This window comes from Emydura macquarii, unplaced genomic scaffold, assembly GCF_026122565.2.
Source record: "Emydura macquarii macquarii isolate MOO-44397 ecotype Brisbane River unplaced genomic scaffold, CSIRO-AGI_Emac_v2 contig_2994, whole genome shotgun sequence".
In the NCBI taxonomy this organism is placed as follows: domain Eukaryota; kingdom Metazoa; phylum Chordata; order Testudines; family Chelidae; genus Emydura; species Emydura macquarii.
In genome coordinates this window covers 3,557,164-3,578,490 of record NW_027133131.1, presented here as the reverse complement: position 1 = coordinate 3,578,490, position 21,327 = coordinate 3,557,164, and the positions used below count along the sequence as shown (strand labels likewise).

The following is a 21,327-nucleotide window of genomic DNA, read 5'->3' as shown; positions in this document are numbered from 1 at the left end:
CGGAGCCCTTTCATTAGCTATTGTCTTTAATGGAATATTTATGTAACAGTAGCAGTACCACAGCTGAAAGTTAATTCACTGGACAGACATTTCATGCATTTTGCCACCATAAAGAACTTAAGACACTAGTTGTAACTTTTTAAAAATCCCTTAAACTCAACTTGCAGCTTCTGGCATTAAAGTGCACAGGGATGGAGCTCATGTTGACCAGTCTTCTGGCTCCCACATCCTCTCTCTCTGAGCAGAAAGTTCAGGCTTAATTAGGCAGAACTTAAGTTGTTGCAGTGACAAAATGAAGCTGAGACCATGCCTTTAACAGGGAAGTGCTGGTTAGCATTTATTTCTGTGGCAACAGGATGTAGGCCAGCATTTTCAGAGTGAGGTAACTACAGGCATCTATTCAAAGTGGCCTGAGCCTCAGAGGGACTCAGTAGCAACAGCTCCTCCTGGTGTCAGGGGAAGCTGCAGATGCTCAAACTCTGAAAATCAGGCTAAGTGACAGAAGGGTGGAAGTGTTAACTGTTCCCAACTGGCCTGTATCTCTTTCCAGCAGACAGCCAGATCAGAAAGGAATAGCTGCAGTTCAAGCATTAACAGGGTGCTGCTGTGAACTAAAAAGACAACTGAACAAACACAGATGCTCAACATTAAGGCAGGTCACTTACTGAGCCCTAGGCAGCTCCACCCATAGCCCCTCCTAGTAAAATTCACCTTATCTCTAAAACTACATAGTAAATAAAGTCAAAACAACTCAACAGGAAAAACAAAGAGTGCTGCCCCCAACTGCTGTCTCTTTACAGGAGGTCCTGGAGCAACGAGGAACGTAGCTGGATAATGCCCACTGCTGTGAATTACGCGTGGGAGCCTCCCAAGGGAAGCTTACAAAGCGAGGAGAGATTAGCTTTCTCTGCTGGACAGGATTACGTTTAAAGTGCCACGGTTTGAGGCGATAATAGCAAAGCCAAGCCTCCTGGCTGTACCCCAAAGACACCTACCTACATGGTCTCTCGTGGAAAATGACAGTGAAGAGCAGGGATGTGCGCATGGTTCAGAAGTGCAGAGTCACTCCCAACCCCAGCAAGGGCCAGTTGTACACATTCAGAAACTGTGGAATCTACCACAGTGAGTGGGAGCTAAAGCAGGTTCTTGCTGGCGAGGAGTTGGCGGTGTATGTAAGGTAAAGATGGTTGTTGTGCTCGTCTCTGGCACCGGCAGGGTTTTACTCTTCCATGCTGTATTATTTAGAGCTGGATCGAGAGGCTTGCAGGCAGGCAAAAAGCAAGATCTTTTCTCACTAGATTCCAGACTCCATCCTCCACTGCAAGCAAAAAACTACCCCGCTGCAACCACCAGCACTAGCACGAGGTTGACAGTTGAAGTCGGTGCCTGCTGTTGTGGCTGCCATCACTCCTTGGCTGCCAGGTAGTTGGTGGACAGTAAGATCATGCTGTGTGCCAAGAGCGAGAGCTCCGAATCTGAAACCACAAAGTCATGTTTATCGCACACCTCCCCAGCCAGCTCATCCATGCTACTGCTGGCAGGACCCCCTGTCCCTAGCAGAAGGCAGTTCTAGAGGTGAGAGGAAACAGTAGCTGGTGACAGCTAACGTAACCAGCCATTTTATCCTTAGTTTGCTGCAAGGATTCAGGGGATGGCTGACAGCTGCGCAATGGTGGGACACAAATGTCTGGGACACTGCAGCAGCATTTAGCAAGGGAGGCTCACATTTCACTCAGGCCCCTGTGACTGCCACACTCTCCCTCGCTAGCCACAGCAGCATCAAGAAAGTCTGAAAGTTTTCCTGCCATCCTACTCTAGGCTATACACTTGTTGTGTAATGAACCCTATTACACCCATGTTGTCATCATAGCATATGACATTCATCACCCATGAACAATACAGACTCGTGTTTCACCAGCACTATCGGTGAAGGAACAAATCCCCAGTTGGCTCTTGCACCAAATCCTCTAAAGAGGAAGGGATAACGCCTACACAGTGCAGTGATCACAAACCTAGAAGAGATCAGGCTCTGCAGCCAGGACACCTCTCACCCACCCCCGAAACAGTCCACCCAGATACGTGTTTAAAATAATGCTGGATGCCAGCTGTGAGGAGGAAGCAGCGTGTTCCCCAAAAGCAAGAGTTGCCTACGCCTGCAACAGACCCTCGAAAGCAGTGGTTTTCAACCTCTGGGCTGCAGAGCCCTGGGTTTCTGCAGACCACATCAAAGATTTCCAAAGGGGCCGTACCTCCATTTGAAATTTTTAGTGGGCTGCAAATGAAAAATGGTTGAAAACCATTGTTCAAAAGGGAACTACAGCCCAAGGAGAGAACTGCAGATTTCACCACAGCCTCTCGGCCACAGATTTATGCCAGGAACTCCCCATGTTTGCCCAATAAATCTGCAGCAGGACCAGCTGAGAGCACTCATGTTAAGCTTTTCTGCATCATCCTTTGAGTGACCATCCTGACAGAAGAAAGAGCTTGGCCAAGCCTCTCTGGACACAGCAGCTCAGATTCAGCCTGAAGGGAAGTTCAGCATTGCCATGACACGGAGTTCTAGCCCCTTTGCCTCATTCCTGGATGCTTTAAAATTCAAGCTCCGCTCCCCAAAAACCTGACAGGAGATGAGGGAGGAGGTGGCGGCAGGTAACTGGCATTGGCGATCTCCACCTGCCAAGTTACTGATCAGAGGCTGGCAAGAAGCAAATGATTCCAGAAGAAAAGCTGCTCAGTTTGTTTGTATGTGGGCCCCAATTTGATGGGTTGAGATACTCACATGCTTCCTCTAAGGAAGGGAGAGAATCTTTCTGGACAGCAGCCACTTCTCAGAATCTAGTAGTGTAACTAAAGCCACTAGTAACACACTGACATTTCCACTCCCTACCCTGTGCATGTCCTATCTCGCTCCTCGGGCTAGATGTAAGGAGATAGCGCAAGGGGGAAGCTGTAACGAATTGGCTGATCCTAACCCATTAACTGGGGGGGCACAAGGGATATAACCCATTAACTGGGGGGGCACAAGGGATATGAGAAGCCTCGTACGTACTCTATTGAGACTGCCATTTTGTCGCATGGAGGCTCAGTGCTTTTGGACATGTGCTCTATCGCCGTTTGGCCACCCTAGCACGCATCATGGCCGAATAGCCCCAGAAGCTGCAGTTAATGCACTGGCCAAGCCCAGTTAAAGTTGTTTGGATGTTTGTCTCTTCAGATTGGGAAACTCTCGTTTGAAAAAACTATTCCTCTTCCCCGTGTTACCCCCGCTCAAGGTCTGCTGCCAAGAAGACTCTTAAGATTGCAATACTCTGAGGGTGTTGCAGCATGAGAGCCCTCCTCTCTGTTAAAATGCACACATAACCGAGGCTGTCCCAAGACACCAGAGCAAGACCCTAACCTTATGGAAGGACACTGCTCAGTGCCCACACCAACCAGCAAGAAGCTGGTTCAAGGTCTCACCTAGCAGTAAATGGCTTTGGACTCTGCTTAGCCACCTCCAAACACAGAAGGGCTGGGATCTGAATCTGTGGCTGCCGGGAAACTAGAAATTTCAGATCTCAGGCTTGGGCCATTATGCCTGCCTCTCCCTATTGTGGGCTGGCATTCACAAAGCCCTGAAGCTCCAACTGTTTTAAAAGGCATAACTCTCTGTGCCGCACAACTGCAGCTTAGATTTTCCATCTCACAAACACACAATATCAGGCGCATTGCCTGAGACCAGCCCTCCGGAATTTGCATCACACACAAGAGGAATGTTTACAGCCAAGAAAGGCTAAGCTCTACTGGTCTTACCGTTCAGCGCACTGGAGAACTGCAGCCATTGGTTCAGCCATTTTCGGCATTCCGATGGGCTGAGGTGGGTGGAGTTCAGGCCACGGACGTAACAAGCCTAACGACCACCATAGAGAAAAGCAAGTGTCACTGCAGGGATGTACAGACCAAGGAGCTTTCATTTCAGTGAACTCAAGGGGCCAGAATCTGGACTGAGACTCCCAGGAAGGGCAGCCCAGGAACAAGTGGATAAAAGAGGCTTTAAACCATAGGCTACCCTAGTCCCCAGTGTAAGTTAGAGCAGCCCCATTGCTGCTCCACAGCCTAGAATCACCGGAGTACTTCATCTGCATGCCCCTATTCTGGAACCTAATGGTTGGTGGATGGGAATAGCACAGGGACATGTAATCCAGCCCTGCTCTGACCTTCCACTAGAAAGATTCCCCCAGGGACTGCTTTATACTCCCTCTATGCTGTTGGAGGTGAAGCGCTAACATTTATACTAAGGCAACCCCTTGTGCGGCAAGGACTGTGACGTTAGGCCCTTTTAAAGTGTATTCAGGGTGCTAGTCAATTTCACAGGTGTTACTCCAGTGTCTCTTGCACACTAACTCTCTCTTTATCCTGACTTCCTGCTGTGAGGCTTATTTACAAGGTGGATGGTTTATTTCTGATAGGAAGAAATAGGCTCAGTTACTTTTTTGGGGTATTTGAATAAATATGTTAAGGGACCAAAATACCATGTAGTTTTGCTATTGCAGTTGCTTCATCCATGAGATGGCATGGGGAAAGCATCCTTTCCCCCAAAGAAAACATCGATAACTATGACCCTCACCTCCAATTCCTGCCCTCTCCCTCTGCTGAGGAAGACTTATTTGTGGGGCCTAGGTGTAGCATAGCTGTCCTCCCCCAGATACATACTTCAAGCAGGGAAACCCACTGATTTGTTCATTTCTTCTTGGCTCATTATGCATCTCTGGAGCTGAGCAATTGAAACTCAGTGACCCACTTTCCTCTTTTCCCAGCACTAGCTAAGCAGCAGAACAAACAACAGGGCCTGAGCCTGTGATCCTTGCTTGACTTCACTGGACGTTTTGTCTGAGTCAGGATCAAGCTCCAAGTTATCTGCAGGGGTCTGAGCCTAAACAGCAGTTGGTTCATCAAAGCAGTTGATGGACCAGGAGAAACAGTGACCAGTTTATAACACACCACATCAAATTCCACTACTACGAAGCGGTCACACAAGGCTTTTTGCTAATAAGCGAGAGAAAAGCCACAGTATCTAGTTCTACTCAATAGAGTTCCAGGAATCTCATTTTTCTAAACTAGCCAGCACAAGGTGAAAGGGGCGGACTCCGTCTCACCACTTTCACTTCCTCGTCAGACAGTTCGCTCGCTCCCAGCTTCAGCATTGCTCGGTCCAGATGCTGTAGCTCCAACACATGGCTCCGCAGCCGGTATCTCAGGAAGAGGGTTGGTAAGTGAGGAGTCAGGAACAGGACACGGCTCAAGGCTTTCTGAGGCAGGGAATGAAAATCAGGGCAAGAAAAATCGGTGAAGTCTCAAGGATACCTGGGCCATGTCTCCCCTTCTACTTACGCTGGCAAAACTTATGTTGTTCTGGGATCTGAAAGAAACATACTCCTGGGCAACATATATTTTACTAGCATAAGTGGTAGTGTTGTCAGAGGGACAGCTTCTCCTGCTGACATAACTACTGCCACTCATTGAGGTGGTTTTATTCTGTCAATAGGAGAGCTCTCTCCCACCAGCATAGAGCAGCTACACAAGCATCCATACAGCGGTGCAGCTGCATTGGTACAGCGGCACCACTGTAAGCTCACTATGTACATGGCCCTGGTAAGGTTCAACCAAGTGGAAGTGTCTTCCGCCTCACCAAGGAGGCAACGGGATAGTGGGTAACGCAAAGGCACAAGAGCCAGCAGAGCTATTGGCGATAATTGTCCATGGCAGGTTCAGGCTTAGAGGTGAGGTTAATCTTGGCTTGACCAAGCCTTCAGCAAGCAGTGGGCAGAAGGGATCGTGAAACAGCAGCCTTACATCGCAGGCTGCTTCATGACACTTCAGAGCACAGCGTGCTGCCTCTGTCCTCAGCACGGATATGCATCCAATCCCTACGATCCCCTTAACCAATAGCACAGGCAGCCTCTGCGGGGAGAGACACGTACCACTTGCCAAATGCGCAGCCTTTGCAGGCCCAGGGGATGTCCTGAAAACAAGCTTCTCACAGCCAGGAGTTTCGCCACCTCTGGATGGGAACCGCTCTGCACCTTGAAGAGCCAAAGATTTTTTTTTGTTCATGATTAGGGACCCGGATACTTCCCACGGACAGATATTTGTTCTCACACCATCTCCTGAGGACTCAGCAGGACTCCATGGAAATCCATCCTTGCCCTGTTCTTGCAGCATTTTTAAGCCCCAGTCGTGGTATTGACATGCCATCTGTTGCCATTTTACGCTCAGCCTACAGCAAAGCAGAAATGCCTCTCTGCTTGGATGGTCTCAATTGAATCACCCCATTGACCCCCCCCACCACCACCCCTCCCAACACTGAGGATTTCTCTCCAAGCCAATGCAACCAGGGCACTTTTCTGCATGTTATAAGGGGGTTTCACATGTGAGGCATCTTCCACCTCCCAAACTGCATTCCTACATGCCTGTTAGCCCAAGAGTAGCTCTTCTACCTCTTAAGGACCTTTGGATTCGTCTCTGTAACTCACTAGGGCATAACAGATTTAGAAGGTTTCCTTTTTGTGGGGTTAGAACAATGAAAATTCAGTGGGATTTGTCTGCCCATGGACAGCAAGTGAAGCAGAGGATGCTGAAAGGCAAGAAATGAGGGGCCAGACCTTCTTAAAAAGGATTTGATTTGTTCCTGAGGAGCAAAAGGACAAGTCATAAAGAGACACAGGATGACCCACAACCAGAGCCTCAATCCCCATCGAAGACAGATATGGAATCCTAGACCCACTGGATGCGACTCCCATTCTAGCAGACAAACTTGATGTTTCAGATGTAAAAAAATCCCTCCAAAACCATAGGCCAAATCTTGCACTGACTCCAGTGGGATTACATAGAGCGCAGTCCACCACACAATTTGATCCCCTGTCCCCAAATATAGCGAGGCTATAAGCTAATGATGAGAAGCAGCTGACGCTATGGAGCCATCCCCATGGGGACAAGAAGGTCTTGTGTTATTTACCTTGTTGCAGAGCTCTTGCATCTGGTTTCGGAGCTGCTGATCAGCTAGAAAACGAGTCACCTGCACTAAGCCATCAATTATTTCTGGGTACACCTCTCTCCGCATCCCATGATAAATGTTCAGAAACTCAGACTGCTGCTTTGGGGTCCAGAAGTGGCGTATCAATAGTTGCCTTGGGAACAAATACCTTGGAAAGAAAAGGTCATCCAGAGGTGACACACTGAGCTTCCCCTACAGATACACAAAATCCAACAGGCAGCTCCTACTCAGCAGTCACAGGCCAGGCTGGTGGCCTAGCAGTAATGTCCTGCACTGTCAAACAGGAGACACACTGAGTGTGCTGGGATCTTGCCCCATGATTATTGCTCCAACCTGTCACATGGGAAACCAGGGCTTGATTCCCAGTTCTTTCTGTCCAGAGCTGGGTGCTCCACAAAAGCAGCACACTCAGCCCCTGGCACGGGGAAGAGCCTGCCCTTCAGGTCAGTTAAGGAGCAGCATGGATGATCTCCAGCCAGTCCCATCTAGACCACAGCTGTGACCCAGGTCCACCAGTATGCAGGTATAAAGATCTCCAGAGCTCTGATGATACAGAAACCTCACTGAAAAGAAGCCCTAAGTTTTCATTAAGATACTAGATAAATAATCTGTTGGTCATTTGGCTGTATTATTTAACTCACAGAGCACAATGTAGTATAGCCAGGACTGTGCAAGGAGGTGGGAAGGTTGCATGGCAGGAGGGGCATTCAAGGCTCTTGGGGGTGGAGAGGGAAGGGGACTGGGTGGGATAGCTGGGAAAGAAGTCAGATAGTATGGGTGCATGTGAGGAGGCCACTTTTACAGCCAAGTATCCACCGGACTGTTTACTGAAGACATATTCAGATGCTACAGTGATGAGCACCATATAAGTGCCAATAAATATAAAGTGTGCATTGTTCTTAGGGTTAGAAAGAAGGAACTAATGGCTTGGGGAGGGACCTAGAATGCAGCAGAAATCTCCTCAGACAAAAACTATGCTATTTGATTTGTTAATCTGGATTTATTTTTGCTACAAGGGCCACAGAACCTGTGCGAATGTAGTGAGAGCAGAATATCCCAAGAGATCCAAGGCCCTGGGTTTTTTCGGAGGTTAGTACAGAAGTGGGAACTTTAATATGTACAGAAGGAAGAACTCCGTTCTGATAGAAAACATTCAGATTCCATGTAGTTCCTGAAACCTAGGTGATGGTTTGTCTGCAGACAAACAACAAGTTAATGATTCTTTCCTCTTGGCTCAATTTAGATAAGCAACTGAAGAACTACACTGGAAAAAAAAATCAGGCTCAGAAACATCATTTTCCAGGAATATTAATGTAGCTTTAACTGCTGCAAAAAATAGTCTCCAGAGGAACAAAGACAGCTGCTTTGTAGCAAACCCCCTCATCAGACAACCAGGAATAGTACAAGTGTCAGCTGAGAGACAAGAGAAGAAAGGAGCCCAAAGAGAAAGATCAGCTCCACTGACTAATCGCTTCAGTTACTATCTGAGCCTCTGCATGGTCACTATTCAGAGCAAGGACTTGGCAACAGGCTGTTCAACAATGTTTTAAAGGCTTGGTAAAGGACATACTTACATCAGCAAAAAGACCAAGTAGTTGGCAAAAGGTGGAAGGGCGAGAAGCCCAATAGGAATGGCCTTGATCAGGTCCCTGCGAAACTGACCAAAAATTAAAACAAACACAGTTATGACTTGATAGCAAGTTACAGCAATGCAGTTGAAAACTAATTGATTGTCTCAGATCGGCCAGCAGCATTCTTACCCTACTCTCAAAAAGAAATGCTCTGTAAGTGGCAGGAGCATTATAGCCCAGGCTTCCTTGGGTTAAATACCTTGAAAAGCCACCATGCTATTGGCGGCATGGTTAAAGTGTGCATCTTGGCCCTCCATTCATAGAAATAGCAAAAATTCTACCCAGTGTCAACAGCAAATCCATTCCCTAAAAGCCAGGCATGCTCTCTCAGTCATGGAATCATAAGTGGGGTAAGTCACTAGCGTAACTTACAGATACCAAAGTAAGAAACAGGAACCCAAAAGGTGGACCCTACCTGTCTTAGTCTTTCCATCTCCCTGTACGGAAGCTGATGAAAATCGATCTTTTTAAGGGACATGTTTAACCTGATTCTTCTTATTTCCTTTGCTTCTGAAAACAATGTCTGAAATCCTGTACAGAACACAGATGTTACTTTCAGGCCTGGAGCTCTGCTCTGCCTCATAGATCCCTTTACAATGTCCTTCACAATCCCTTATATCCTCATTTAGTTTGGTTACTGAGCAGCAGAGTGCAATACAACACAACTTGACGCATTGTACATTGTCCCTCATAGACTGTGCTCCACACAGAGTTATACAGAGAATAGAAGAGAAAAACAAGAACAGGGGCTTGAAAATCTGACCCAAGCCATCAAAATTTCAGCAGGTCTTCCAAATGTCAGTAACTGTTGCAGCCATCTGCAGAACGTGAGAGCAGTTCACCTGATTGATCCAAACACTTGGGTAGCACAGGCTGCAAACTGGAGTAGCCCATCATCACATTACAGGATTTTGTAGAGGATGTGTGCGTGTGGAAGAGGAAAGGCGGTTATACACAATTAGCTGTTTCCTCGGGAAACACACACAATTCTGACTTCAAATCAAAACAAGAAGTGCCAGAGCAGATCAAATCAATGGTCCATCCAATCTGGTCTCCCATGTCTGAGTGAGCTGGGGCCAAATGTTTAAGAGGAAGGTACAAAACCCACACAATGGACCCTTCTGCCTTAATGATTTTATGCATGAGAGAAGTTTCTTCCTCAGTTCTAAAACATGAGGGCAAGATTTTTCAAAAGTGCCTAAGAATCTATATCTCCCTTTGAAAATCCCACCCTCTACACTTATCCTAGAACAGTGGGCATTTATTATCCATATAAATGTTGAATTCTTTTCTTAATCCTACTAAGCTTTTGGCCTTAGTATATTATGGCAATGAGTTACATGAGTTAATTATGCATTTTGTGAAGTGTTTTTTTTAAAGGCATTAAAATTATTAATTTTAACTCTGTTCCTTTTCAGGTACAGTGGGTGACCCCTTGGTCTTGTTCAAAAATAAATAAGAAAGGCTACCAAAGTTATATCCATCTATTATGTCAGCTTTTATCTATCTGCTCTCAAGTGGTCTGAACCTTTTTACTCTTCCCCATATGGAATTCACTTTTGTTGCCCATTACCAAACCTCTCTATTTCTGCTCTATCCTGTTAGTGATTGGGTGTGTAACAGGGTGCTGAGGGGTGACCCCCTGGCTACCCCCATCACTCCAGTCTCTATAGCTGAGGGGCAGCACAGCTGGTTAGCTAGGTGGTGGCCTGATTACCTGAGGGGAGGCAGCTGTCAGCTTACACAGGCTAAGCAGGTACCCAAGCTTGATTAGGCAAGGGGCAGCAGCTGCCCAGCTGAGCCAGGATGGTTTATATGCTGGCCTGGAAGGGAGGCTTTGCCTGTCTCCCTGAGCAGCTCCAGAGACTGCTAGCTGAAGCAAGGCACTGTAAGGTAGTGGGAATTTATGTACACCTTGTAAATAAAAGCACTGGTGATTGCAAACTGAAGGGTCTTTGAGTCCTTTGCTGGACAGGGAGGACCTAAAGCAGAGGGGCTGTGGCAGACAAACCCCTTACAGAGTGACTAAAACTGAACCTTTTTTCAAGGGGAGGGTGCCTCCTTATCAACTCACTTGGATACACAAAAGGTCTTTAAATCTCACAGTTAATATCTAATATCATTAAACTGGTCCAGCCTTTATAAACAACATATCATATATAAGTCCAAGAGACTGTGGTGATCATCTTGTGTAACACAAGCCATAGGATTTCCCTCAATTAACTCCTGTTTGAACTACAGCATGTCTTTCAGAAAAATATCCAATCTTGATTTAAAAATTGCCAGTGATGGAGAATCTACCACAACCCTGATAAATTGTTCCAATTACCCTCACTGTTAAAAAATGTATGCCCTATTACCAGTCTGAATTTGTCTAGCTTCAACTTCCAGTTGCTGGCACTACATTAAATATTATTGATACAGTGTTAAGAACAAATAGCAGTTTTCAAAGCAACACTGTCTGCCAGTTTAGACACAAAATTTAGATATGTGAGAAGATTTTACAAACCTTAATAGAAAAGTTGTCATGGTTTTAAGAAGTTTTACAATTTTTAAAAAACATTTGCCTGAGTGTTTATTACCCAAACAGCCTGAACCAACAAAGTGAAACTACCTATTGTATTTTCATTGTGCAAGCTGAAATGCAAAAAAAATCCAAGATGCAGCATAATTAATAAGTAAATGATATGTTAAGGCTGAGCCTTTCAATCCATTGCTTAAGGGACTTGAAAATTGACTTTGAAAATCCCACCCTAAAAATTCTTTCATGTGCAAAAATCTAAGGATTATTCATAAAACAAAAGTGATCTTTAGTCTTACAGTATCCTTTTAGCTATCAAAAAATAAGTTAAAATTATTGAGCCGGCCTTTTCTATAACCAATAAAAGAAATCAGTTCTCCCACTCAGACCTACCTTTCAGAAAAGTTGAATACAATACATAGAAGCGGGGGAATGTCCTTTCCAAAAAGCTCTCATATTTCCCATTGGCATATTTGAATTTTGATACGACAGCAGCAAAGAGGGCTTTGGGGCTTGTCTTTGTAGAGATGCAGCATGCTGGGTGCCTGCAACAAAAAGTAACTGGCAGAAAAATCTTATAGGAACCAAGTGATCTTTCCATACCCGGCACAGAGAGGCTGTAAAGAGGAATGTACATGTACTCCAGCCAATCAGCAAAGCCCTGTAGGGATGTAGGCTAGAGCTGCAGTCATTTGATGCAAAGCCTCAATAATTGTGCAAAAAGCACCCACAGTGAGGAAAATGAGAGAACTCTACAGGGATTTCATTTTTATGGGTACCAGTAACATAGATTCTGCAGGCCAAATTCCATTTTCAGCTCAACCTATGCACCACCACTGCCTTCAGATTCTGTCTTGTTACATTTGTGCCACTGAGGGCAGAATGTAGTCTAATAATTGCATTTTAGCTAACAATTCTGTTACTGATTCCAGAACCATAATAGAATCCAACTCTTTTCTATAGCAGTGTTGGCTTCTGCAGGGCCCAGAGAAATAATCAGATACTTCTGATTTACACTAGTGTAAGTGAGAGATGGATCAGGTCTACTGTCTCTGAGAAGGAAACCTAAGGTGATCATGGGATGATATAGCTGAGGTTAGTCCTGCTTTGAGCAGGGGGTTGGACTAGATGACCTCCTGAGGTCCCTTCCAACTCTAATATTCTATGATTCTATGTTACAAAAGGGTTTTGAGAAGCTTCAGTAGCTCCTAAATGTGTGGGCTGAGGTGCCCATCTCCACAAAGTAGCTACATGATGGCAGCTAATGAGCATCCAGCTGCAACAGGGAGATGCAGTCAAGCAAGAGGCAAAGTTGCCTCCAGAGCCACCTGGAAAAAACCTGACATCCAACGATTCAGACAGTATCAGCTGCCAAACTCTCCACGGCCATCCCAGGGCCCAAGCATAATTTTTTTGGGCCCAGTACAAACTTGTAACACGGGCCCTCTCCTGCACACATAATGAAGGTTGCAGCTGGGCCAGACCCTCCTCCCCCCGGGCCTACGGGCCCAGTAAAGTATACCCTTCCTCCCCCCATGTGGGGGCCCTGCCCAACCCATCCCCAGGGTGAACAGGCCCAGCTGGTGTGAAAAGGGCGGGAACCAACGAGCACAGCTGAACTGGCAAGGGGGGATCCTATAGAAAGCAGGGAGCCAGCAAGCCCAGCTAGGCTGGCACAGTGGGGGTTCAGGGGGAGTGATAACGGCAGGAGGGAGCCTCAGCACGGAAGAGGAAGGCGCCAGGGGGCACAGCTGGGCTGGGGCACAGAGGCTGAATGGTCAGTGGGCCCAGTTTGCCCCAGGAGGCACGAGGTGGGCACAGGGGCCCCTGGGCAGAGCTGGCAGGGCAGGGAAGGGCCCCTGGGCACAGCGGAGCTATCACCACGGAGACCGGCAGGAGGGGGAGGGGCCAACGGACGCAGCTAGCACCGGGGGAGGGGTCAACGGTCACGGCGCGTGCCGGGGCCAACGGCCACCTCCCGCCACTGGGGGTAGCTGCGGGGGGAGGGGCCAACGGCCATGGCTCCTGTGGGGGGGGCGCGGAGGCGGAGCTAACGGCCCCTCGCCGGCCCCTGACACCCGCTAGCCTCACGCACCTCAGCGCCCTCCCAGCGAAGCCCGGCTCCGGGGGGCGCAGGAGCCGGCACAGGCAGTTGACGGGCCCGGTTACGGGCCCAACGCCCAGGAGCCCCCCGCGCAGAGCACCCCGGCAACAGCCCAGCCTGGACAACGCCATGTTGGCAACGGCGCTCAGGTAAGGTCACATCCCTAAGGGACAAAGAGCAAAGGTTATCGCGCGGCCGCGGCTGCCGCGGAGCGGGGAGGTGGGCGATGGGCGGGCCCGAGAGCTGATTGGGTGGGACCTGCGCAAGGGCGGGGCTTCCCGCATCGGGTATACACGTGACCATAGGCGGACGTGCTTCCGTGAGCACGTGACTATAGGCGGAAGTAAGAGGTGGTGGGAGGGGCAGTGGGGGTTACTGGGAAGTTAGTCCCTTCCCTGCCTGGGCAGGGAGTGGGTCGGGTCGGGTCAGGTCAGGTATGTGGTGGTGGTGGTGAGGAAGGATGTGGTCCCCCTCGGTCAGAGAGCAGGGGGAGGGGGGAGCCAGGGTTGGAGCAGGGGGCAGGAAGGCGGTAATAAGGCAAGCCCCCTCCTTGGCAGGAGGAGAAAGAATGAGGGCAAAGAAGGCCCCTTCCTAGATGTGGGGATGGGTGGGGTACTCTGGCCCTTACCCCTTCCCAAGGTAGGGGAAGCATATGCCCCCAACAGCCCACGTGGGACCTGGTGCAGCAAATCCTATCCCCTCTTTGAGTGAAGCGCTGATCACTTTTATTCACGAGACCCTGGGGTGCATTTAGGAAGAGCCAGTCCCTGCAAAAGGGGCAGTGATCGCCTCGTGCCTGTGCATAGATCAGGATGCTCAGAGCTCTCCTGTGCCCCGATTGCCACCCTGCATAACCAGCCAGGTAATTTTGCTGATGTTGCCTTCTGTCAATCCAGTCACTGCCATTCAAGGAGGTGGATTACCTACAGCAACAGAAAAACATTCATGGTAGGAAGCGTCTGCGCTACAGCTTTACAGTGGTATCAGTGCTGTAATTGTGCTGCTGTAGCACCCATAATGTAGATTTGTCTGACTGATCACCTCTGGGCAGGAACTGTCTCTTGAATGTTCTGGTAGATGCCCTGCATGTGCTTAAAGCCCTGGGTAAACACAATCCTATGTCTGCGGAGACCCCAGGCTTCTGTCCTCTTTGCACTTTGTGAGCATTTGCACAGTCATGCCAAAAGATAACTTGAGATTATGGCTGTGCAGCATGAGGCCATAAAGCAGGTTAATCCTTAGTAGCGCCTTTATACACCACTCCCCTGACTTCAAAAAGTACGTTCTGTCACATCCACATAGGGTGACCAGATGCCCTGATATTAAGGGCTTTGTCTTATATATGCAACTATACCCCTTTCCACCCACCAACCTCCCTGTGAAAAAGTGTCCTGATTTTTCATACCTGCTATGTGGTCACCCAGTGTCCACACAAGGGTGTGAGACTTTCCCTTAGTGGCACTGCATGTGATAGTGTAAGAACTGCAGAGCTAAATCATATCTCTAGGAATTTCTGAGACATGCAAGATCTTTATTCCACTTTCTAACAATTCCCAACCCACCTGTAAAACTCACTCTCTTTTCTGTTTCTCCATGAGTCCCTCTTCCTGTCCAATTGTGCCTGTCCCTCCCTCCCTCTTTCTCTCATCCTTACACCTTCCCTTGTTTCTGCCAGGACTCCACTGGATACCTCAACTCTTTAGATGTGGTTTTCTTAGTGCCAACAAAAGAGAACATCTAAATGCAGTGGCACAAGTGCCTAGCATGTTGTTGATGCTATGCAAATAACTGTATATCTTGCCTACCAAATTTATAAATATCTTGATGAACAGCTCCTGCATTTCTCAAATGGGGCAAATTGTGCAATTCTGTTTTCAGAAACGAACTTGGAAGTGGCATCATTGGTAGTTTGGCTTTAACTCTTTCTGCATCATTGCTCTGGGATGGTCTTAATAACAATTAGCACTTCAGTAGCATTTTTTAAATTTTCAGTGGGTTTTACATTCACTAAGCAATTCACATACTTCTGGCCATATTAGCGAGTGTTCTTCCCATTTTACAAGGCAGAGAGGTGAAATATTTTGTCTATGGTCACAGAAGGCGATCGATATCAGAGCCACGTGTCATAATTTCAGAGTAACCGCACCTGCGGCCCACCCTCCATGGTCCACTCCAAGGATTCCCAGTCAGGTCTGCAGCCATCCCCTGTCACTGGGTAGAGATCCTTGTCCCACTCCTTTCTGACCAGGGGGTTTAAGGCTTCATTGCTCCCTGCCTTATACTGTGATATCCCCAGCAAGTCAGTCTGCCTAAAGACCAGTACCTTTGCTTTGCTTTCTCTCCTAGGACTGGGCACAGTGTATTGCCAGCAGTCATGTCACCAGACAGCCCTTTCCAAGCAAGAACATTTTTCTTAAGGTAAAAGCATTACAGATAAAACATTAAAAAAACAAAAAAAACAGTTCCAATATGCTAAAAGCTTACCAGAGGTCAACCATCAGTGTTCTGGGGCACTAGTAGGTCAAAGTCCTTCCAACCCTTCCGTGAGGGTTGCCCCCACCTCATCTTTGGACAGAAGGTCCTGTCTGCTGCTGGATCAGAAAGAAGGCCCTGAGTCAGTTCAAGCTCATCTTTTTGTAGCAAAAGCCCTTTCTTTGTCTCCTAGTCTCTGGAAAACCCAGTTTGAACCAGGGTATGCAAACCACTCCCAGCAGTGGTCCTTTTCTACAGTTTTAGTCTGTGATTTACCTTAATCACCTCCCACTGTTTTTAGTTCCTGGGGAAGCTGTGGTTACCCTCCCCCATGAAGCAGAACACAATCATACATCAACCATTTATAAATTTAATAGTGTGGTTCCTAAAGATACTGCATGCCATGGCAGTATCTGTTGCAATCATGGCTCCCTTTCCTATGCTTAGGTCACTACCAATGACGTCTGAAAGGCTTTACTGAAATTGAAGGATGTTGGTTTAGTTTCTGTAATTTACAGTAGTTGTCACTATCTCCAAAAATTATTAGTGGAAGACTGTTGGGTGTGATAGGAACATGCCCAACTACTGCGATATGGAAGTAAGAAAGGGCATGAGCAATATTGTGTCAGTCCATCCTGCCACTTGAGAAGGCCCTGTGGCTGCTTCATAGCCATCATGAACCAAGTACATTTATATATTCCACCATCTATGGGGAAAGGCTGAGGTGGCACAATGCTCACCTCCCATGCCCCTTTGGACAATAAGTCTGTCACAGTGGATATATGGCAGCTCACATTTTGCACATTCAGCTTTTGCTTATCAGAAGAAATGCACAGAAGCCTTTATTGGCTTTACTGATAGCTTCCGGGTCATCGATTGATAAATTCAGTCTTCACGAAACTTTCAGATCAGCATTGATCGATGATACTTTGCGTCGTATTTACCCAGCTGATGAAACAGTTGATTGCCCTATCAGCGCTGCACGTACTGCAAGTGGAAAACGTACAGCAGCGCCAGTTTTGGTTCTAATCTGTCAGAAAAATGGCCCCTTCAGAGCAGAGTCCAGCATGTCTCATGCAGTTAATTGCCAGAGTGGTACATAAAGTTCTACCAAATGGCTTTTTAATTTAGCTCCCCATAATGATAACATTTGTCCAGGGGAGTGTGTAAGCCACAGTGGACAAGTTCAGTCACTTGTACTAGGGAATATCTTCTGGATCAAGGTTTCAGATACCCAATTAATTACCCATTAATAACCAACTTGTCAGTTATTTTCACAACGATAAGACAAAGAGAAAGTTAATAGTGTTTGGAAAACAAATTCCAACTGGTTTCCTAAGCTTTTGAACAACTCTGCCCAATGCCAGCCAGTTCCCAGGCAAGTCTGAAGTACCCTTATCTTATTGAGGGAGACACTTGTATAAAGACAACAGCAGAGTAGGCTGGACTATTCTTTCCCAGGAGCTGCAGGCTAAGAGGCACAGCTGCTTTTGCATAATGACTAAGAAATATACTCTGGACCAGAGTTCTCCAACCAGTGAGCTGGGTAAGTAATCTGAAGAGAGGCGAAGAGCTAGGAAATTCATTCCTAAATTGTGGTTTCCTTAATTCAGAGGGTGAGCCATGCTTCCTTGCTATGTTGAGCTCCTATAGAGGTGTATATTTTCTCAAAGCAAGAGAGCATTATTCAAATAACAAAGTATTTTTGTCGCCCTTCCTATGCGCTGTCAGCAGCAGCCATTGTCTCATGGGCAACACGCTGATGTTGATATTTAACAAGGTTACTGGCAGCTAGGTCAGATTATCAAAATATAAAACAACCCAAGAGTTTTGGAAGCAACATGAATCTTCCTACTCCAAGGCACAAACTATTGCGGGACAAGAAGAAATTTTCCCTGGGAGTAGGCTACCTCATAATTGCCTACTGCAGGGCTTCTAGTACTTTTTTTTTCTTTTTTCTGAAGCATCTGGGGTTAGCCACTGTCGAAGACAGGATGATACACTAGATGACCTTGGGCCTTATCCAGCATGATAAACCCTTTATTCCTAGCAATTACAACTTCCAGTTCAGTTTGATGATGTTGGTCTCATCCTGCCAGGAAGGGGATTTATCTCTCAGGGTTGCAGACATGCAGGGGAAGTTTTGACACCCAACTGAAAATGTACAATTTGCTCTTTTGTCCAGAGGCCACTGCAGGGAAACAAAAAGCTCCATACATTTGCTGCCTAGTTATCTTTGCTGGATTCAGTGGTTTTGTTTCCCTGATAACATCTTATGTAATTATTTTGCTCCCATGTGTTTAAACAAAAGGGAATCAGCATTGCAACTCTTGTCTGCTCAGGAAAAGTTGAAGCTGCAGGGAAATATAATGAACTTTATTCTCTCCAAACCCCTGTGGACATTAACTAAAAGCCAACAATTGGTCTTGCTTACTTGTCTGCAAGGCTCCCTTTCCCCTACTGCATGAGTACAAGTAAGCATGTGTTATGTGCACTGTGGCATACAATTTAATTTTCCAAAGGTGCCATTTCTTATGGTGACAAGTTTTTCTTTTCTTAATCTGCCCTTAACACACAGCTTGATCTCTCTGTTTAGCATTCCCTGTTCTGTCAGTGATCAGATAGTATGAAACAGCAGGTCTGTTTTGGTGGATTATAATAAAATTGCAGGGTGGAGAAACAGAGATAGGGGAACATATAGCATGTATGGACATTTGAAATTGCCACAGTGATGCATGCCCCAAAACTGTTCTGACTGTCTCCCAATCATAGGTTACAAAGGTGACACTATTTATATTTGCATGATAGTTCTCAGAAAATAATTATTTAAAAGATTTGATCTCACTAACCACAAGTCACTGGGGAGCTGTGTGGGAACCAGCATTTGCCTCCCACATAAGTTTCAATTTCTGAATCAAAATTTCCTTCCGTGTCGCAACAAAAAGTCAGATAGGTGACATTATCCACTGGAAGGATATTTTTAAAAGATTCCATTTTGGAAGAACTGAAAAGGAACTTGTTGAAAATGTCTGGTCCCGTCTCCCCAGGCTCTGTGGCAGCCCACCAGGTGAGCTGTCATGGATTCAGGGAGGCAGGCAAGCTGGCAGAAAACCTGCCTGGTTTCCATCAAAATCTATATGTTGCAGCATTTTCTGACAGAAAAATGTTCTGTTGGAAAATTTCCTACCATCTCTAGATAACAGAGCGCTAATGTTGAACAGTATATTTAATGGGGGCAGAGAGAAGCACTTATGCTTTATGAAGTTAACTAATAAACCAGGGAAGGCTAAAATAGACTTTTAAATCATGTAACAGGTTTTTAATATGTTTTAGAAGAACTAGAGTATTCTCTGTTAGCCAATCTATATAAGATGATTTTGCAGATGATTTTGTAAAGAACAAAGTAAAGGATCCTGCCATAAATGCATTATAATAGGTCTGCAGAGAACCCAGGAGTCTTGACTCCCAAAGTTCCTGCTCTAACTATTAGACTCCACATTTGTTGTTTGGAGAGGCAATGGGATCCAGTGAATAGGGCACTGGCCTGGAAGCCAGGGCTCTGGTTCTATTCTCTTCTTTGCCACTGACTTGTTGCATGGCCTTGGGCAAGGCATTTCCTCTTTCTGTGCCTTTCCCCCTTCCATCCTCCTCTCTTTAATTGGGAGGTCTTCTCAGGGATTGTCTAAGGGGCCCCATCTTGGTCAGAGCCTCTTGATGTTATTGTAATACAAATAATCAAGCAAATACAAATATAACCACTTTTCAGCATTTCCTGACACACTGCTGGGAGTTAAATAAATATGACATTCTTTGTAGTTTCACACAGTGCAGGATTTGGCAATAATTTCAGTCTAATTTAAGAAAATCTCCTCAAGTCTAAATACAGAAAAAACTCTGCACAGTAGAGCCGTAGCTCTGGAAGCAGCTGTCTTAAAGTTCATGTACCTAGTTGTCTTGATCAAGTTGTCTCTGACCTCTGAGTTCTTGTATGAAGAAGAAGGATTCGGTCTATCGTGGTACTTACATAGCTCCCATAATTATAGTATCTGAATGTCTCCCAACTATGTAAATGAGTGTTAGGTGACTAAAGACCTCAAGAATCTGGGACTTTATTCTCACAGCTCCCCTGGGAGGCAGGGGAAGTATTATCCTGTTGCACAGATGGGGAAAGTGAGGCATGGAGAAATTAAACCCACTTTTTTTTCAAAAGTGGCCACTGATTTTAGGGCCCCAACTTGACACAGTAAGGCCAAGATCCTCAAAAGTATTTAGGTGCATAACTTGCATTGATTTCAAGGAGAGTTAGGGGCTGAGACAACCTCTGACGGGGGGGCCTGTGCACTTGTGTACCCTCAGCTATCCCTACGCTCTTGAATGAATGCACACAGAAATACGATCAATGACAAAAGACAAAAACACTGTATCACCCATGGGTGAACACAAAGCGATCACCCTATATCTGATCTATCAGTCCTCATCCTCAAAGGAAAACTGCCCAACACGAGCAGACAAGCCTGGGAGCTTAGTTTCATAGCTTTATTAGACATTAAAATTATGGGTTTAATAAAATATTGGATTTATGGCTTATTACAACAGTCTGTAACCTACTAAGCCCCCTTTTTGTCCTATGATTGTGGAGCGAGGGGGGGGGGAGATGTTAACGGGCCACTTCACCTTGATTGGTCCCTTAGAATATGTGCTAACTACTTATGTTAAACTATCTGTTTGATCTTGTATTTAGCTGTGACAGTCTGCATACATTTCCCAGACCTGAAGAAGAGCTCTGTGTAGCTTCAACGCTTCTCTCACCAACTGAAGTTGGTCCCAAAAAAGATATCACCTCACCCACCTGGTCTGCTATTGAATTCAGCAGCCACAGTGATTGCTCAGTGCCTTTCAAAATCAGACCCAAAGCACTTCACCTGGGGCTCCCCAACGATGGGCAGCAGTTACCCCAAACCCATCCCTCTAGCCCTTGGGGTAAATGCGGCTCTATTGGTTACTTCAGATTTTCTGTTGACATGGAGGCCTGGGTAATATTTTTTTGAAAAGGGGCAGAGCTTTAAAGAAAGATCCTGCCCCCATGTCGTCTGATTAGGCTGTGAACTTCCCGGGGCAGAGATCTGGCTTCCTCTGTGATTGAGGTGGGTCTGAAAAAGTGTCGCTCTCCCATCAATCTCCATCGATCACTAGGGCCAACCAATATTGTTGGACTAGGTCTGAGGAGACCCAGGTTCTAGTCTCAGCTCTGCCACCATCCTGCTGTGAGTTATTAGGCAAGGCACCTCAGCACTATCTGCCTGTTCCCCCAGCACGGTACTGCACCAGGAGGCCCTGCATCCCCAAGGTGGAGCTACACTGAGAGGCTCAGTGTCCCCACGGAGAAGCTGCATCACGAGGCCCTGTGACCTGACGCGACACCACCACGAGGCCCAAGTTGCGCGCCTGCGCGGCACCAAGCACGCACCGGCGTCCGCATAACCCTTGTGCGTCATCACGCAGCATAGGGGGCAGCCGGCGGGGGGGGCCAAAGGGGCGGGGCGGGGCCTGGGTGGGGGCGGTGCCG

General features: G+C 46.7%; 1 protein-coding gene and 1 long non-coding RNA gene across 3 annotated transcripts; one reads left to right on the top strand and one right to left on the bottom strand.

Annotated features, from left to right (window-relative positions):
• Nucleotides 1-8: 8 nt before the first annotated feature.
• Nucleotides 9-13,488, bottom strand: LETMD1 (LETM1 domain containing 1). Of its 2 annotated transcripts, XM_067529944.1 has the most exons (9): nt 13,281-13,488; nt 11,579-11,730; nt 9,080-9,195; nt 8,608-8,690; nt 6,995-7,181; nt 5,961-6,062; nt 5,136-5,288; nt 3,793-3,889; nt 9-1,475 (listed from the first exon to the last, which is right to left on the bottom strand). In XM_067529944.1, the coding sequence occupies exons 1-9, from the start codon at nt 13,418-13,420 to the stop codon at nt 1,405-1,407; spliced, it is 1,101 nt and encodes a 366-aa protein (XP_067386045.1). In that variant the 5' UTR covers nt 13,421-13,488; the 3' UTR covers nt 9-1,404. The 2 variants fall into 2 exon arrangements, with proteins under 2 accessions (XP_067386045.1, XP_067386046.1); XM_067529945.1 differs by lacking the exons at nt 9,080-9,195; nt 13,281-13,488 and having other exon boundaries at nt 11,579-11,603.
• LOC137141096 (uncharacterized) lies at nt 13,331-21,281 on the top strand. Its single transcript, XR_010916535.1, has 3 exons — nt 13,331-13,438; nt 15,636-15,707; nt 21,074-21,281. It is a non-coding gene; the product is annotated as an uncharacterized lncRNA (long non-coding RNA).
• The last annotated feature ends 46 nt before the right edge of the window (nt 21,282-21,327 follow it).

What these genes read in the sequence shown, in the direction of transcription:
- LETMD1 (XM_067529944.1), bottom strand. Translation starts at nt 13,420, where the DNA reads ATGGCGTTGTCCAGGCTGGGCTGTTGCCGGGGTGCTCTGCGCGGGGGG. An exon ending in AGATGGAAAGACTAAGACAG is followed by an intron (nt 8,691 to 9,079) that starts GTAGGGTCCACC and finishes ATTTTTGGTCAG; the next exon opens with TTTCGCAGGGACCTGATCAA. An exon ending in TGCAAGAGCTCTGCAACAAG is followed by an intron (nt 6,063 to 6,994) that starts GTAAATAACACA and finishes TGGCTCTTCAAG; the next exon opens with GTGCAGAGCGGTTCCCATCC.